At 44.0% G+C, this 19239-nt stretch overlaps 1 protein-coding gene across 1 annotated transcript in view; it reads left to right on the top strand.

The window, feature by feature from the left end:
- The window catches only part of LOC140190162 (scavenger receptor cysteine-rich domain-containing protein DMBT1-like), a 111461-nt gene extending 98411 nt beyond the window's left edge, over nt 1-13050 (top strand). The window contains exons 34-37 of the mRNA XM_072246673.1: nt 9578-9832; nt 11210-11491; nt 12302-12384; nt 12994-13050. Coding sequence (XP_072102774.1) covers nt 9578-9832; nt 11210-11491; nt 12302-12384; nt 12994-13050 — 677 coding nt within the window. The remainder of the gene's footprint in view (nt 1-9577; nt 9833-11209; nt 11492-12301; nt 12385-12993) is intronic.
- The last annotated feature ends 6189 nt before the right edge of the window (nt 13051-19239 follow it).

The following is a 19239-nucleotide window of genomic DNA, read 5'->3' as shown; positions in this document are numbered from 1 at the left end:
AAATTACGTGTTTTTGTTATCACAAGTTGGTCTCTTCTCTCTTTTTCTTCTTTTGCTTTACATTGCTGTCTACATGAAAACAACAGCTTTGCCAAATCGTCGTTGTTGTGGCGTGGATGAAATCACAGAGCGTTGCGTTACTTGTAGGTAAAAGGCAGTTTCTTTATTCGACAAAACAAGGTTACAGCAGGCAGAGACCCCTGGCAGAACAGGTCTAACTGCCTTGTGATTGAGGCTCGATATTTATTTGCTAAATACAAAGGACATAGTTAAAAGTATAGACAATTCTTTGAAGTTTTCACATCTTTTGATTAAATTCATTCTGCTGGCACCAGTATGCCTAAGCTGCAATTCATGGCCTTTAGGAATGCAAGTTAAAATCCATAATACATTATTTGGTATGTTACGTGCTAACATAGAGGACAGTTCATGTTCAAAAAAAGCATAGATATGGTGTCTTTGCAACTACCTGTAAACCTAGCATTCTTGTGCCAGAGATCCATTGTTACAAATCAAACTGGGTTCACAGCTATTAGGAAATGCATTGTTCTCAACTCAGTCTACAGTACTTTGTCAAAGAACAGAAGGCTGATGGCTGAAGTCATTTATTTAAGTGTAAATGAATCGTTTACCAAAAAATCTCTCTTAACAGTCGTAAGCATACGGTGAGTTCGGATGCCAATTTCACCAGACTGCAGCTTGCAAGCATTTAGTGTGGGCGGGGCCCTCAAAAATGTGGGGCCCGTAGCATATGCTACTTTTGCTACTAGGTTAATCCGGGCCTGTGTGCACTCTGTCGATGGAAACTCTCCTGAACAAGTTTGACGGACTCTATCCCATCTCATCCTTTTACAGTATGGGAGTCCCAGTCAATATGTGCAAAGTTAAAACCATTGTTACGTACCCCGTAACTGGGTTGCCTAACCAGCAGAAATGGATCACTCAGTTGGAGTCTGGATTACTAGAACTAAGAAAGTTTTATTAAAGAAACAAGCAACACAGTACTCTAATCAAAAGGATAATGAATGCAACAGTTCAGCAATGATAAACATACGTGTACACAGAATTCAGATAACAGGATCAATCAAGCTCTATCGTTGTCTAGGGGTAAATGACCAGTTTCAAAGTGACGCAAAGTTCAGTTCAATTTAGTTCAGTTCAGTTCGCAGTAATCGCTGTCGTGGGAGATGGACAGTGTGGGGGGAAGGAGAGAGAGAGCAAAATGAATGAATATTCAAGGCTTCCACACAGACCTTCGCAGTCAGCTTTTGGGCGAGTCCTTTGTGATGTCATCTGAGGTCACTGACCGTGATCCCTCCGTTTCCAGATACGATCATTTCCCTGCGGTGAACCTGGCACCCAGGCAAGGGTGGACACACACCAGGTTCCCGCCGATCGTGCCTTTCCACCCTGTGCGTCTATGGCCCGGTACTTCCCACCAACTTGTGAGAGACGCACAGCTTCCAGGGTCTTGTTACCTCGGGTGTCGTGTGTGTCCTGCCTTAGCGAACCCGTCCCTTTTTATCCCCCTGCTGGGATATCGCCTGTCCATCACTTCAAACAGTTCAGGGTTCAAAGGGGGAGCCGATCTTGACAGCTCTCCTTCCCCTTCACTAACATCTCCAAATGTTCCTCCATTGTTTTCCTTATCTCTCTCTCCTGAAGACAGGTGGCAGACCAACTGCTGATTCCACTGGTGCCAGCACAGGACAGCTACATCGTAATCTATGTGTATTCTTGTCACACCATCTACATTATGTTTCTTGCAATAGCCTGTGATCTCTCTACAGATTTGCTCCTCTGCATCCCTTGGACTGTTGGGTGGTCTCTGTAATATAGTCCCATTATAGTGGTCATACCTTTCTTATTTTTCAGTTCCACCCATAACACCTCGCTAGACTAGTTCTCCAGTGTGTCCTGATTGAGCACTGCTGTGACATTTTCCTTGACAAGTAATGCCTTTAATCCCTCCTACTGTACTGCATCTAAAGCAAAGAAGCCAGTCCGAGACTGCGTGCGCCCTCGTAATCCGGCCATCCATCGCTGATTGGCTGCCGAGGCTTCCCACCAGAGACACCCCCCGCCCTCCCTCAGGCGCGTGACTCCGCCAGTGGCTGGGCCGCTCCCTCACTCTCTTTGGTGCTGCCATAAAAGGAGGAGCAAAGCTGGGGCTGGGACTAGGGCGGTACGGTGGGCGTGGAGAATGGCGGGGGCATCGTCTCCTCTTGCCTATCGCCGCTCTTTGCTTTTGGCACAGTCACAACCATGGGTTGATATCTCGCCGCCTGGGTGCTCCTCCTGCTCCTCGTCGCTCGTTCGGGGACTCACAGCTCAGTGGCGGTTCAGTTGATTCCTGTCATGGGGATCACCGCGCTTGCTGCAGATTGTGGGATCTTGCAGAGTTCGCATTGCTGGAGTCATCAACCTGGTCGGGTGTGGGAGTGTTACGGGTTGGATCTTCCTGGCCCCGTTCTATTTTGGATCTTGTTGTTTAAGGGTTAAACTTCCTGGTTAGATCACACTTGGAGTATTGTGTTCAGTTCTGGTCACCTCATTACAGAGCCAAGTTTAATATCAGGATATTTAAATTGGGATGTGGAAGCTTTAGAGCAGCGGTCCCTAACCACCGGGCCGCAGAGCATGTGCTACCGGGCCGTGAGGAAACGATATGAGTCAGCTGCATCTTTCCTCATTCCCTGTCACGCACTGTTGAACTTGAACATAGGGTTGCCAACTGTCCCGTATTTGCCGAGACATCCCGTATATTGGGCTAAATTGTTTTGTCCCATACGGGACCGCCCTTGTCCCGTATTTCCCCCGCTAAGGTAAAGTGTTCCTATGAAACCTTTTGTGCCAAAATGGCGTGAAGCGAAGAAGCAATTACCATTAATTTATATGGGTAAAATTTTTGAGCGTTCCCAGACCCAAAAAATAACCTACCAAATCATACCAAATAACACAAAAACCGAAAATAACACTAACACATAGTAGAAGCAGGAATGATACGATAAATACACAGCCTATATAAAGTAGAAATAATCTATGGACTGTACAGTCAGGAAGATGAAGGCAAAACCGATTTATTTTATACTTTATTGTCGCCAAACAATTGATACTAGAACGTACAATCATCACAGCGATACTTGATTCTGCGCTTCCCGCTCCCATATTAAATATTAAAAATTTAAATTAGAAATCATAAATAGAAAAATGGAAAGTAAGGTAGTGCAAAAAAAACCGAGGAGAAGGTCCGGATATTTGGAGGGTACGGCCCAGATCCGGGTCAGGATCCGTTCAGCAGTCTTATAACAGTTGGAAAGAAGCTGTTCCCAAATCTGGCCGTAGGAGTCTTCAAGCTCCTGAGCCTTCTCCTGGAAAAAAAATTGTGGGAAAAAAATTGGCACTCAACGCGCATGCGCACACAGGTGCCCGCGCAAGGCTTCATGGTCATGGTAGTCTTTCCAGGGGTAAAGTGTCCCAGGATTTGTCTGCTGTTTTTGTCCCTTATTTGGGAGTGAGAAAGTTGGCAACCCTAACTGTAAAAGAGATGTTGTGCTGAGTTTAACCCTACTTGAACACCCCCCGCCCCACGGTTGGCCGGTCCACAAGAATATTGTCAATATTAAACCGGTCTGCGGTGCAAAAAAAGGGTTGGGGACCCCTGCTTTAGAGAGTATGCTGAGGAGATTTACCAGGATTAGAGAGCACGTCTTGTGAGGTTGAGCAAGCTAGGGATTTGCTCTTTGAGGCAAAGGAGCATGAGAGGTGACTTAACAAAGATGTACAAGATAAGAGGCATTGATAGGGTGGACAGTGGAAGACTTTGTCCCAGGGTGGCAATGGCTAACATGGAGGGGCATAACTTTAAGGTGTTTAGAGGGGGAATGTCAGAGGTAGTATATTTAGGTGTGGAACCTGGCACTGCCAAGGTTGTCATTAAAGACATTTAAGAGACTCTTATAGGCACAGAGGTAACAGAATAATGGAGGTTTCTGTGTGAGGGAAGGGTTAGATTGATCAAAGGGTTGGCACAACAATGTGGACCGAAGAGCTGGCACTGCGATCCACTGTTCTATGCACATGGTTGCTGGGATCTTGCTGTGGGCATGCAGTGATGGGGAGGGAGGTGTTGTGTAGTGGGATCTTGCCATGCACTTGTTGTGTGGGGGCCGTGCTATGGATGAATGGGAATTTGTTTGATTGTGCCTCGCCCATGTTGCATGGACGCTTGCCACGTGCAGACTGGATGGGGGTTGTTTTAGTGTTATAGACTTGTACAACACACACCTGGACCCTCTTGCCCACCATGTGGTTGCTGACATTTTTGCCCATCTACGCTAATCCCATTTCCCACCCCCCACCATTAGCACCGTATCCTGATGATACATGTACTTTGAATATACTTCTCCACCTTGCCCATTTACATGTCTGTCCAAATACCTTTTAAACGTAGTGATTGAGCCCATTTCCACAGCCTCTGCTGGCAGCTCATTCTAGATATCAACCATTCTTTATGCAAGAAAAAAAAGTGTACCCCCTTGGATCCCCTTTAAAACTCCTTCTTTTCACTTGAAATCAGTGTCCTCTTGTTTCCACTGTGTATGGATTGGTTGGGATGTTGTGTAACTGCTGAGTGGGATCTTGCCTTGTACACAAGGTTGGACCTGATCACAGAGTGGGATTGTGTTTGTGCTTTGTGCATGTATATAGATGGGTGAGTTATTTTTAGCTGAGTCATTAGACACACTACAGAAAGAGTAGGGAATTTTCTCGATATCCCAGGGCCAATACTTAGCCCACTATCAACATCCAAAACATATGATTTTGGTCTCGATTTCCTGCCTGTTCTCTATGACTCATGACTCTGTATAGATCTCAGACATCTATCTTCATCTTAATTATATTCAAGGGCCAGGGCTCCTTAGCTTTCTAAGCCTTGTATTTTCACTTGCCTTGTTCACGAGTTCAAGTCTTTTGCCTTATTCAATCTGAGAGGCTGATCAGTAAACGCTCAATATGAAAACTAATCAGTAAACTGCAAGACCTGGGCCTCAATACCCCCTTGTGCAACACATCTACATGAAACGTTGCTGTAGAAAAGCAGCATCAATCATCAAAAGTCCTCACTGTCCAGGTCACGCACTTTTCTCACTGCTGCCATCGGGTAGAACGGGGTCCCCAAACTGTTTTGCACTGCGGACTGGTTTGATATGACAATATTCTTGCGGACCGGCCGACGGTGGGCTGGGCAGGGGGGTTGGGGGTGTTCAAGTTCAACAGTGCGTGACAGGGAATGAGGAAAAGTGCAGCTGACTCATATCATTTCATATCACCAAATCATACTGTTTCCTCGCACATGCTTTGCGGCCCGGTGGTTGGGAACCACTGAGGTAGAAGGTACAGGTGCTTCAGGACTGGCGTCACCAGGTTCAAGAACAGTTAGTATCCCTCAAACTTCAGGCTCTTGAACAGGAGGGGATAGCTACACTCACTTAAGGATTCTGTTATATTGTTATTTCATGCTCATTATTTATTGCTATTTATTTGTATCTGCATTTGCACAGTTTGCTTACAGTTAACAGTTCCTGATGTTTGCAGTTGCTATCCTATAGATTTTCCAAGTATGCTTGCAGACAATGAATCTCAGGTATGCATGTGCTGACATGTATGTACTCTGATAATCAATTTTATTTTGACTTTGAGATCAGAGGAGAATGTCCAAACTGGTTCAAGCTGACTCAACAGTAACTCAAATAACCATGCATTACAATAGTGGTGTGCAGACGAGCATCTCTGAATGCACAAACTGTCGAACCTTGAAGGGGCTGAGCTACAGCAGCAAAACACCATGAACATATACTCAGTGTCTATTTTATTAGGTACAGGAGATATGTAATAAAGTGGCCACTGAGTGTGAGTTGGTGTTTGTGTTTAATGTCCATACTCAAGGTCTGCTCTCCAGTTGCATTGGAATTCCTCACTATTGACCAAGACCTCACTCTTGTCAACATCATGTACAAGAGGCACTCCATGTTAAAAATATTCACAATCTGAGGTAGCATGTCATCCTCAGCCTAAGAAGTCATACTCATAAAAAACATTGGTATAATGCAAGTAATTCTGATATTCAAAGTACATTTATTATCAAAGTGTATATACAGAAAACATTTCTGCAGGGTATAGCATTCTTCGCCGAAGCGACCCAGATCGCATAGATTGCCCTGGAGAAAGCACTCAAAAATGGCTTTTTAAAAAAAAAGAGTAACCAGAATCCAGGAACATATCCAATATGAACTGCAAAGTCTCCCAAAATGAGTGTCCAATTGATCCTTGCAATGTTGATCCCAAGACTCCTGCATTTCCCTCTGACAACAGATGGTGAGAGGGAGAGGAATACCAATCATACACCGGCAGGTTGAATCAAGGTGAACATCTGCTCGTCCTCGATGCTCATCCTCATTGACTTCAACCTTGCTGAATGCTTCAACTGGAGAAAAGCAATGGAGTTAATCATGGGCTCGTACCCTTGATGCCTCAGTTGAAGAAAAGCAACAGTCTCGATCATGTTTCTAGGCCACACACTCTGCTCCAAACCTCACTGAATTTCCTTGGAGACAGTAAAGCACCAGTTTGCTCAACTAGTCCAAAAACACACCATCAAAATGTAAATTACAGGTTCCAATGGCACGCCAATTAATACTGGAACTTCATTTGAAATACGAAGGAGTAAAAGAAGCATATTTGTGAACTGTCAACAGGATGTTGTCATTGGTTGTGTTGTTCGCTGGGCCATCTTGTGTGAAACAAACTGGAATCATAACGTCACTTTTGTGAAACACCTTATGATCCTTCTTGGGTTATAAGAGATCTCCATTACAGTGCCAGCTGACGACCTGGGTCTTCCATTATTATTTAACTAGATTCGACTCCGTCTTAAGGAGAGATTAGCTTTGCTTGTCATGTGTACGTCGAACATACAGTTAAATGCATCATTTCCATCAATGGCCAACACTGTCCAATGATGTGCTGGGGGGTGGTGGGGTCACACTTCCTGAGGCAACAGCTTACTCACAATTTACTAATCCTAACCCGTATGTCTTTGAGACACAGGACAGTGTTCAGGTACACCACAAGAAACAATTCGCTGTGTTTATGGAAGGTAGAATGAGGGATGTCAATCCGGAGGGTGTGGAACAGTAAAGTCTGGGGTTAACAGCAGCATGGGTGGAGGTTTTGCCAGGTGGAAGGCAGGATGGAGTGAATGATGATCAGCTCGTGGACAGAGTTGTTTTTTTGTGAGCATGCCACACGTGTGATTTAAAATGTCGGGAGTTAACAACAACATCAAGTCTACAAATTGGTTCCGGTTCAGACACTTGGAGACTAATTGAGTCAGTGTTTGAGACTGAGGCAGTGATGGGGACTAGCAGCAAAAACAATTGAGACCAACTGTTTGCTATGAAAACACTGAGAAACGGTGTTTAGGGCTGTTTCAGGATTTAAGCTCCAGAATTTTATTTATTTATTTATTGTGATACAGCATGGAATAGGTCCTCTGGCCCTTTGAGCCACACCACCCAGCAGTTCCCAATTTAATCTTAGCCTAATCACCAGACAATTTACAATGACCAATTAACCTATCTACTGGTACATCTTTGGAATATGGGAGGAAGTTTAAGAGACTACTAGACAGGTATATGGAGGAATTTAAGGTGGGGGGTTATATGGGAGGCAGGGTCTGAGGGTCGGCACAACATTGTGGGCTGAAGGGCCTGTAATGTGCTGTACTCTTCTATGTTCTATAAACCCATGGGGCATGGGGAAAACATATAAACTCCTTACAGGCTGTGGCAAGAATTGAACCCAAGTCGCCTGTACTATAAAGCACTGCACTACCATGCTACCCCATCTTGATCTTTAACAGTTCAGACCAGGAACTTGGTGAGCATTTTCATGAACTGTTTCCTCTCACAGACGGCATGGTAGCGTAACTCTTTACAGTGCCTGTGATTGGGGTTCAATTCCTGCCACAGTCTTTATGGTATTTGTATGTTCTCTCCGTGACCCCAAGGGTTCTCTCCCATATTCCAAAGACATACATTAGGGTTAGTAAGTTGTGGGTTGGCGCTGGAAGCGTGGTGACACATATGGCCGTCCAGCACAATTCTCAGACTGTGTTGGTGGTTGACACAAACATTGCTTTTCACTGTGTGTTTCAATGTACATATGACAAATAAAACTAATTTCTATTCTTTACTTTTAATCTCTGTTAGCTTCACCAAAGAGCATTTTGCAGATCATCTCACATGTGAACAATGAGCATATTTCCTTGCTGAGTGACAGTGACTGCTTTGATAGGGCCTGGGGAGGATTTGGGTCTGTGAACCTCCTGTACCTAATAAAGTGGCCACTGAGTGCATGTTCATGGTCTTCTGCCGCAGTAGCTCATCCACTTCAAGCTCCAACATGTTGGCCTGAAACTGCTGCAGTAGGTCTACAGTGGAGACATTCTCACTGGCTCTCCACTCAGTCTTGCAGCACCTGGACACCAGCAATATCTACATCAGGCTGCAGTTTTAGATGGTGACAAGGATGCATACAGGATTGAGGAAGATCAGCTGGTTGAGTGGTGTCGCAACAACAGCCTTGCAGTCAATGTCACAAAGTGTGTGTCCTATCGTTATACACCAAGATTGGTCTGTCCTTGACATTCCCCACCGTTCACAGTGTGTGTGTATCCTGTCATTGTGGAGTGAAGTCCCATTGTCCCTTGACACTCCCCAACATTCACTGTGTGTATCCAGCCTTTCTACACTGAGGTCCCCCTGTTCCCTAATACTTTACACCATTTGTGGTGTGTGCCCTAGCTTTGTAAACCAGGTTCGCTATGACTCTCGACATCCTCTACAGTTCACACTGTATGTCCTACCATTCTACACAACCTGTCCCTGGATACACCACACCATTCATGGTGTGTGTCCTACCCTTGAACACCAAGTCGCTCTGTCTCTCGACACTCCTCACCAGTCACGTAGTCTCTCCTACCCTTGTATACGGAACTCCATTTGAACCCTGACTCTCCCCACCACTCATGGTGCCTTCCCCCATATACTGTGGTGCCTCTGTTCCTTGACAATCCCACCATTCCATGTACGTATCCTATCCTTGTACACTGAGATCCCTCTATCCCTCAACACTCCCTATCATAAGCAGTGTTTGCCCTACCATTGTACACGGAGATCCCTCTATCCTTTGACACTCCCCACTATCTATGGATAGTGTCTTTTGCCCTTGTACAGTGAAGTCCCACTATCCCTTGACACTGCTCATCATTTACTGTGTGTCCAACCCTCCTACACTGAGGTTTCTCTGTCCATGGATAGGCCACACCATTTACGACGTGTGCCAACTGAACCTTGCGACCATTTTTGCATGTTTTTATGCTGCCACGATTGGCTAATTAGATACTTGTATTGAGTATGTGTACCTAGTTGTATGTGTAGTTTAAACATTAGTTGCAAGAATTGATAATGTGAGTTAAAAATCTTTTTTTACAATGATCTTTTTATTTTTTCAGAGACAGACAAGTTGGCAGTCACCTTCTTTGTTACAGATGACCCCAGCCTGCCAGAGGGTGGAGCTGAGTTGAAGACCCAGGAGAGAAGTATTGCTTACTATGACACCACGTTACCGAGTGTTCAGTTTCACTTGTCTGGCTTAGACCCATTCCGTTTACCTATGGATAAGCTATTAGCAGGAAATGTGTTCGCATGGGTAAAGTACCTGATGAATGGGGCAATGCAGTTAACCAACAACTCTCTTCCCCCAAATGGTGAGTCAAGATAGGAACGTGAGCAGCTCAGTGTACTGACTACCATCAGCCCAATAAAGCGTCCCCAGTATGGATTTAGCTCACAGTACAGGTCCTTTGGCCCACCATGTTGTGATGACCTTTCAAACTACACCAAGATCAATCTAACCCTTTCACCTACACAGTCCTCCAATTTCCTTTCATCTGTGTGCCTCTCTAAGACTTTCTTAAATGCCCCTAATTTATCCACATCCACCACCACCCCTGGCCGGGTGTTCCACGCACCCACTAACCAGAGTTTTATAGAGCTGCAACATTACCACCTAGCTCTTGAACTCAAAACTCTTCATCCGATGTTACACCACCCGACTCCTCTCCTGGTACTTTCCTCCAAACACAAAGTTATTCCATATTATATTAGCCATTTCCACCCTGTGAAAAAGTCTTTGGATGTCCACTCTATCTATGCCTCTTATTAACTTGTACACCTCTATCAAGTCACTGCTCATCCTCCTCCTCTCTGACGAGATAAACCCTAGCATACTCAATCAAGTGACACAAATGGCTGGCACTGTGGCGCACCGGCATAATTAATCCTTTGTTATATCAGGATAATACTGGCAGTTAGTTCCGTGGCTCCATCAAGTAGATGATGTGAACATTGATTGTCAAATGGCAGATGATTAACAAGCTTCCACTTCATCTGCTCACAGTAGAATGTTTCTGGCTGTCTTCTTTACTCTGTAGAAACACTGAATTTCAAAAGTAAATTTTATATTGTTGGCATTGTTGAAGGGAATTACATGGACTTGGTTCGCTATCTTCCCACTATGGTTATGTTGCCGGCAGTGAGTCGGCAGTCCCAGTAAACAGCGGATCATGTACTCTTCTTGCTGCTGCTATCATGAAGAAGTACAGGAGCCTCAGGACTGACACCACCATATTCAGGAATATTGTAGCTATTACCCCATCAACTATCAGACTCCTGAATCAGTGGTAATAACTTCACTTGCCCCATGGCTGAAATGTTTCCACACCTATGGACTCGCTTTCCAGGATGCTTCATCTCATATTTTTGATATTTATTGCTTATTTATTTCTTGTTATTATTTTTTCTTCTGTATTTGCACAGTTTGCTGTGTTTTACAGACAGGTTGTTTGTCCACCCTGTTGGGTGTGGTCTTCCATTGATTCATTTATGGTTATTGGATTTACCAAGCATGCCCACGAGAAACCAAATCTCAGGGCTGTATATAGTGAAATGTATGTGCTTTGATAATAAATTTACTTTGAACTTTCGAACTTTGAAAGAAAATATGACTGAAGTGGATTAATAGATATTAATCATCATCCAGTGCAATTGACATTTACAAAAAAATCCTTAATTTGTTGTTTTAGAAATCGGTGAGCTCTATCTGTACTCAGAGAAACCAGCTGTCTTCGGGGAGGTAAATACATTGACCTGTTTTGTCAGCGGCTTTTTCCCACCGGCCGTAATTGTAACGTTGCAGAAGAACAAGAAGCCTGTCAATGGCGAAGTTGACTCCTCACACCTCTCATTTGGCAAAGACTGGCGATTTCAAGTGCTCCACTACACATACATCCAGCCAGCAAACGGTGACGTATACTCTTGTAGAGTGCTCCATAACATCAGCAAAGAGGAAAAAGTAGTTTACTGGGGTAAGCGAATTGAACCATTCTGTTATGGTTATTATTCTATAGATTTGCTGAGTATGTCTACAGGAAAATCAACCTCAGGGTTGTATATGGTGATGTATATGTACTTTGATAATAAAATTACCTTTTGAACTTTGAAATGCTCTGGGGTAAATGATACGGGGCAGCACAGTAGCATGGTGGTTAGCGCAGTGCTTTACAACACCAACTAAAATCGAGATTCGATTGCTGTCTGTTCTCTCCATTACCGCATAGGTTTTGTCCAAGTGCTCTGTTTCTTCCTACATTCCTAAGATTGGGTTAAAGTTACTGAGTTGTGGGCTTGCTCTGTCGGCACTGGCAGAATGGCGGTATTTGTGGGCTGCCCTCAGCACAATCCTCACTGATATGATTTGATGCAAAAATGATGTATTTCTCTGTATGTTTTGATTTTCAATGTACATGTGACAAATAAAGCTAGTCTCTGAAATCCAGGTCATTGCCTGCAGTGCTGACTGACAGTATTTTCCAGTGGGAGTGTTGTTGAGATCAGGAGCTTGGCAAGTACAAGGACAAGCTTCCCTTAGCACCACTCCAACCCGAGCTGGAGCCTAGCAATAGATTCACTAATGAGGGGTAGTGTTGAAGCACTCCATCCTGGATGAGATTGGTTTTAACCCTCTTGTTGCTCTGTTAGGCCAGTGAGAGGAAAAGCAGCCCAGGTTCCTGCTTACACTCAGTATCCAGCAATTCCCAGTGGAACGTGAAGGATGCAACGTGACTATTTGGGCTTTATGTCGATCAACCCCATTGCTCATGTTGCTTTTTTTTTAGCCATGCAGCTCGGAAAGGGCCATTCCAGCCGCACTGCTCAGCAGCTCCTGATTTTTAACAACGACCAATTAACCTACCAATTGGTACGTCATTAGACTCTGGGAGTAAACTGGAGCACCTGGAGGAAACCCAATCCGTCATGGGGAGAACATACCAACTACTTGCAGACAGCTGCAGGAATTAAACCCCGTCACTGGTATTGTAAAGTGTTGTGCCAACCTCTGCATTACTGTGCCATTGTTAGTTCACAGCCATTTAATCACAAAGTCACAGAAAAGTACAGCACAGAAGCAGGACCTTTGCCCCATCTAATCTGCCCACTCCCCTTGACCGTAGCCCTACCATCCCTGTATCTTTCCAAACTTCTCTTAAACATTGAAACCGAGCTCGCACCCACCATTTCTGCTGGGTGCTTGTTCCACACTCTCACAGCTGTCTGAGTGAAGAAGTTTCCCCTCATTTTCACCTTTTACCCTTCATCCATGAGCTCCAGTTGTAGTCCCATCCAACCTCAGGGAAAAAAAGCCTGCTTGAATTTATCCCATCTATACCTGTTGAAAAGTATTTTCACCCGAGAATGGGGAACACGAGAAACCCAAGAGGACAATTTAGTTGTGGTACCTCATCTTTGTTCAAGCTGATTTTAAAAACTAGTTCCTTGTTTTAAAAATAATTGTGTGCTTTGTTCACAGAACCAGAAGAGCAAAGTCGTGCTGAAGAACTGGATACAAGCCAGCTTGCTGTTTTGATCTGTGGGCTGATTATAGGAATACTTGGCACAGCAGCTGGACTCTACTTATGTTTTGCATCGTCTGGCTGAGGCTCTTTGATAATCTGGATCAATACTCCTTCTCAATGAAAAAATAATCCCTGCAATATTTCCCAGTGGTCTGTGCCTTGCTTTGTCGCAGTTTTGTGCACTCAGATTTGTAATGCATCATTCTCTTCCATCTTATGGTATTGATTTCAAATTCCGCTTTTGAATTTTGGTATCTTTTATTTCATCTGTCAGTCGTCCATCTGCTAAATGCAGCAGCAATCTGCTTCAGACAGATAAGATCACAGGTAGGTCAGGTCATAAAACGAATGGCACATTCACCTTCATAAATCAAAGTATTGAGTACAGGAGTTGGGATGTTATGGTGAAGTTGCAAAAGACATTGGTGAAACCTAATTTGGAGTATTGTGTTCAGTTCTGATCACCAACCTACAGGAAAGATATCAATAAAACTGAAAGAATGCAAAGAAATTTTACAAGGATGTTGCTGGAAGTTGCAGACCTGAATTAGAAGGAAAAGTTAAATAGGTGAAGACCGTATTCCCTAGAGCATAGGAGACCAAAGGAGTTTTGACAGAGGTGTACAAAATTATGAGGGAAGTAGGTGAAATTGTTGCAAGCAGGCCTTTTCCGCTGAGAACTAGAGGTCATGGCTTAAGGGTAGAAGTGAAATGTTTAAGGTAAAGCTCTTCACACAGCGGGTGGTGAGAATGTGGACGGAACAAGCTGCCAAGGGAAATGGTGGATGATAATTTGGTTTCAGCATTTAAGAGAAATTTGGATAAATATGGGTGGGAGGGGTATGGAGGGCTATGGACCAGGTGTGGTTTGATGGGACTAGAGAAAATAGCAGTTCATCACAGACTAGATAGGCAAAGGAGCCTTTTTCTGTGCTGCAGTGGTCTGACACATCTGCTTCTTCAACCATTCTGCATCTCTGTTAGGGGAATTAATTTGCTATGGAAATTCAATTCAAGTTGGTCACAAATACTATGGACATGGATTTTGAAATGACTAGGGAATACCTTTATTCATGAATAAGGTAGAATGAATCGCTAACAGTGAGATCGCCAAGTCTTCCAAAGAATAACAGTCATAGCCTTTTTTATACATGCACACAGAAATTCAATTACATCAGTCAATGCTTAAAACAAATCAATCCTGTGAGCCTTATCAATTCCCATGAAAATGCTAGAGACAGCCTCTTGTCTGCCCACAGCACACAGGGATGGTTATTAAACATCCTTGAAACTAAGATGGATTATTGCAAACATGCTGAGAGCCCAGGCTGAATGCTGAATCTTTATCCATGATATATAGAAGGTTAATTAAATCCTTGGATCCAGGAAATAGTTAAACGTACAAAGGTATAGTTTGTTTTATGTGTTAGTATCTGACAAATGAAGGAAAAACCAGGACACTCATTGTAATTGTCAGAAACTTGACAGCCCCCAGGGTCCTCCCTACAATTTATGACCTTCAGTGTCTTCATCTTGTTCTTGCAACTGTGTCAGCACTAGGCATATTGCTAATTAAAGGAAGGTGCAGAATATCTCAGATAGCTTAACGTTTTATTCAGAATTTTCTTCCAGACTGACCTACTTCTGCCCTTCTGCTCTGCTGTGCCGCAAAGCCTTCGTAGATCATTTCCTTACCACCAATTTCCCTATTTTCACTTCTCTTTCTGAAGTTGGTGAGGTGCATTTCTGTATGTGTGAGCCATTACTGTTGTTGTAACTTAAAGCTAATCATTAAAAATATGTCTCTGCTGTTTGAGGAGAATAAAAGGTTTGTTTTGCACAAAATCTGCAGTTCCTCATTTTTGCAACTACTGCCTCTGTAAATAACCATTTTCTTTTCCTGGATAGCTGGGTAGGTGTTTGATGAGTGAAATTGCACATTATCCTGCACTTCAGACAAATGTGACTCCTGTTTAGTATCTTAGTGTTTGACTCTTGCCAAATGATCATGCTGTTATTTACAACATACAAAAGGCACACAATGGTCAGGGATTTTCAAAACTATCAACAACTTCAAATTAAAATGCAATTACTATAGTCTACAAATCACTCAGTTCCTGGGGGGGGGGGGGGAAGAGGTGTTGCACCATTCTCAGAAATCCCCTATTGTACTCATAGAGGTTGCATGCTCCCTTTCCGTGGAAGCATTTGCATGAATGTAATACGGGAAGAGGGATAGTCAGTCAGCTCAAGCAGAGACCTTGACTGCCTGCTGCCTGGACCCGTGAATGGCCATTTTGGCTAGGCCCAGGAACGAGCCTACTGAGAGAGATCTGAGTGACCCACCACGCCGCCACTACCCCCCCCCCCACAATACTGCATGATTGTAGTTGATGAGCACAAGCACGACGTGCAGCCAGAACTTGAGGAGCAGCTTCTTCAGACATTCAAACAAACAGGCTGCAACCTCTCACACTCCACGTACATTCCGTGGCCACTTTATAAGGTACATCTGCTCGTTCATACAAATATCTAACGAATCAATCATATTACAGCAACTTAATGTATAAAACATGCAGAAATGTTCAAGAGGTTCAGTTGTTGTTCAGACCAAACATCAGAATGGGGAAGAAACGTGATGCAAGTGACTTTGACCGTGGAATGAATGCTGGTGCCAGACGGGTGGATCAAGCATCTCAGAAGCTGCTGAGTAAAGCCTTCCCCAGCACTGAGCGCATCTACATGAAATGCTGTTGCAGGGAAGCAGCATCTATGATTAGGGACTCCCACCACCTAGGTCATGCTTTCTTCTTGCTGCTGCCATCATGAAGGTACAAGAGCCTCAGGATAACTTCACTCAACTTCACTTCCCCATCATTGAAATGTTGCCACCACCAGTGGACTAATTTTCAAGAACTCTTCAGCTCACGTTTTTGATATTTATTCTTATTTATTATAATTGCTTTCTTTTTTTTGTATTTGCAGAATTTGTCTTTTGCACACTGGTTGAACGCCCAAGTTGATTTGGTCTTTTATTGATTCTGTTATGGGTATTTTATGCCCGTCAAAAAGAAATCCCAGTGTTGACATGTATTTTGATAATAAATGTATTTTAAAATTTGATCTCTGTTGGAGTTTCATGCACAACAGTTTACAGAGAATAGTATAAAAAAGAAAAAAAAAATCCAGTGACCGTCAGTTCTGTGTGCAAAAACGCCTTGTCACTCAGAGAGTTCAGAAGAGCATGGCCGTACTGTTTCAAGCTGGCAGGAAGGTGACAGTAATTTAAATAACCATACGTTACAACAGTGGGGTGCAGAAGAGCATCTCTGAATGCACAGCGTGTTCAACCTTGGTCAATAGCAGCAGAAGACCACAAGTATGCACTCAGTGGCCACTTTATTAGATACAAACAACATCTAATAAAGTGGCCAATGAATGTACTTTAGTTTTATGAATCATCTTGCTGTTGGATGACAAAGTGTGTTCAGATTTTATTTGAATCTACAAACATTCTTCATTCTTACAAGCAGGCGTGGCAACAGGAAGATTTTGCTCAGAGGTTAATTGTTCCCTTAAGGATGCAGGATTCAGCATCTCTCAATAACCTCTCTGCAGGCATTGACAACACTGGTCTCCAGCACTACAGTTAAACAAAAGCACAAGAGATACTGCAATCCGGAGCGATAGACACACACAAAATGGTGGAGGAACTCTGCAGGTTAGGCGACATCTGTGCGGGGAAATAAACAGTGGATGTTTCAGGCTGGGAGCCTTCATCAGGACTGGAAAGGAGAGGAGGAGTGTAAGCTGTCAGGCAATAGGTGAAGCCAGAGAGAGCTGGTGGGCGGGGGAGTGGGGATGGTGACAAGCTGGGAGGTGATAGGTGGAAAAGGTAACCGCTGAAGAAGCAAGAATCTGATAGGAGAGAATAGTTGACCATGGTGGGAAGGGAAGGAGGAGGAACACCAGAGGGAGGCAATGGGCAAATGAGGATAAGAGAACAGGTAAAAGGGGAGCCAGAATATGGAGTAGACAAGGAAGAAGTGTGGGGAGGGCAATTTCCTGGCTAGAAAAATCAAAATTTACGCCATAAGGTTGGAGCCGTCATGTGGAACACAGGGGTTGCTCCTCCAACTTGAGTTTAACCTCATCATGGCAGTAAGGAAGTCATGGACAGACATGTTGGAATGGGAATCGTCATCATCATCACGTGCCATGTTGTAGGACATGGATGATCATGGTCATAGGTTCTTTGCAAATTCTACGGACGTGCCCATTGCCGCCTTCTGGGCAGTTGTTTTACAAAACATGACTCCAGCTATTATTAATACTCTCCAGGGGTTGTCTGCCTGGCTATTGCCAACTGGCAATGGTCACATATGTTATGTACCAGCTGCTCATATGACCATCCACCACCTGCCCCTATGGCTTCATGTGACCCTGATCATAGGGCTAAGCAGGTGCTACACCATACCTAATGGTGACCTGCAGGCTAGTAGAGGAAAGAAGCACCTTCCACCATCTTTGATAGAGACGTATCTCCACCCTGCCCCCAGGAATGGGAATAGAAAGTCAAATTGAAATGGTTTAAGCTCAAGATAAAGAGCTGCATTGGGCAGCCAAATTCCAATACACCTCAGGCCAACAAGAATGGAGACGGCAGACATCAGATCTTCGACTGTCAGCAGGTCGTGAATTTGACATTTTGTGTTTAAGCTTCTGTTGTGCATTCAGAAGAAATCCTTGGCAACTAGTCAATTTCTTCATGCAGACGGTGGACCCCACCCTGTGAGCAGACTTCTGAGAAGAAACGAGAAGAGGGTTGATGAAGGTACGGACTGTGGAATATTAAGGTAGCACCAGTCAACAGTATATAGCATTTAAGGATGTAATTCAGGATATAAGAGATTAGCCAGACTACCCTTGGAGTATTGTGAGCATTTTCGTACCAGAAACCTAAGAATGGACATACTGGCATTGGTATTGGAGAGGTCCTAGATGAGGTTCACGAGAATGATCCTGGTAATGAAACATAGAAACATAGAAAATAGGTGCAGGAGTAGGCCATTCGGCCCTTCGAGACTGCACCGCCATTCAGTATGATCATGGCTGATCATCCAACTCAGAACCCTGTAGCAGCCTTCCCTCCATACCCCCTGAACCCTTTAGCCACAAGGGTCATATCTAACTCCCTCTTAAATATAGCCAATGAACTGGCCTCAACTGTTTCCTGTGGCAGAGAATTCCACAGATTCACCACTCTCTGTGTGAAGAAGTTTTTCCTCATCTCGGTCCTAAAAGGCTTCCCCTTTATCCTCAAACTGTGACCCCTCGTTCTGGACTTCCCCGACATTGGGAACAATCTTCCTACATCTAGCCTGTCGAATCCCTTTAGGATTTTATACATTTCAATAAGATCCCCCCTCAATCTTCTAAATTCCAACAAGTATAAGCCTAGTCGATCCAGTCTTTCATCATATGAAAGTCCTGCCATCCCAGGAATCAATCTGGTGAACTTTCTTTGTACTCCCTCTATGGCAAGAATGTCTTTCCTCAGATTAGGGGACCAAAACTGCACACAATACTCCAGGTGTAGTCTCACCAAGGCCTTGTACAACTGCAGTAGTACCTCCCTGCTCCTGTACTCGAATCCTCTTGCTATGAATGCCAGCATACCATTCGCCTTTTTCACCGCCTGCTGTACCTGCATGCCCACTTTCAATGACTGGTGTATAATAACACCCAGGTCTCGTTGCACCTCCCCTTTTCCTAATTGGCCACCATTCAGATAACAATCTGTTTTCCTGTTTTTGCCACCAAAGTGGATAACCTCATATTTATCCACATTAAATTGCATCTGCCATGAATTTGCCCACTCACCTAACCTATCCAAGTCACCCTGCATCCTCTTAGCATCCTCCTCACAGCTAACACTGCCACCCAGCTTCGTGTCATCCGCAAACTTGGAGATGCTGCATTTAATTCCCTCATCTAAGTCATTAATATATATTGTGAACAACTGGGGTCCCAGCACTGAGCCTTGCGGTACCCCACTAGTCACCGCCTGCCATTCTGAAAAGGTCCCGTTTATTCCCACTCTTTGCTTCCTGTCTGCCAACCAATTCTCTATCCACACATACCTTACCCCCAATACCATGTGCTTTAAGTTTGCACACTAATCTCCTGTGTGGGACCTT

This window comes from Mobula birostris, chromosome 29 (genome assembly GCF_030028105.1).
Source record: "Mobula birostris isolate sMobBir1 chromosome 29, sMobBir1.hap1, whole genome shotgun sequence".
Taxonomy (NCBI): Eukaryota; Metazoa; Chordata; class Chondrichthyes; order Myliobatiformes; family Myliobatidae; genus Mobula; species Mobula birostris.
The sequence above is the reverse complement of the archived record's forward strand: the minus strand, read 5'-3'. Positions and strand labels throughout refer to the sequence as shown.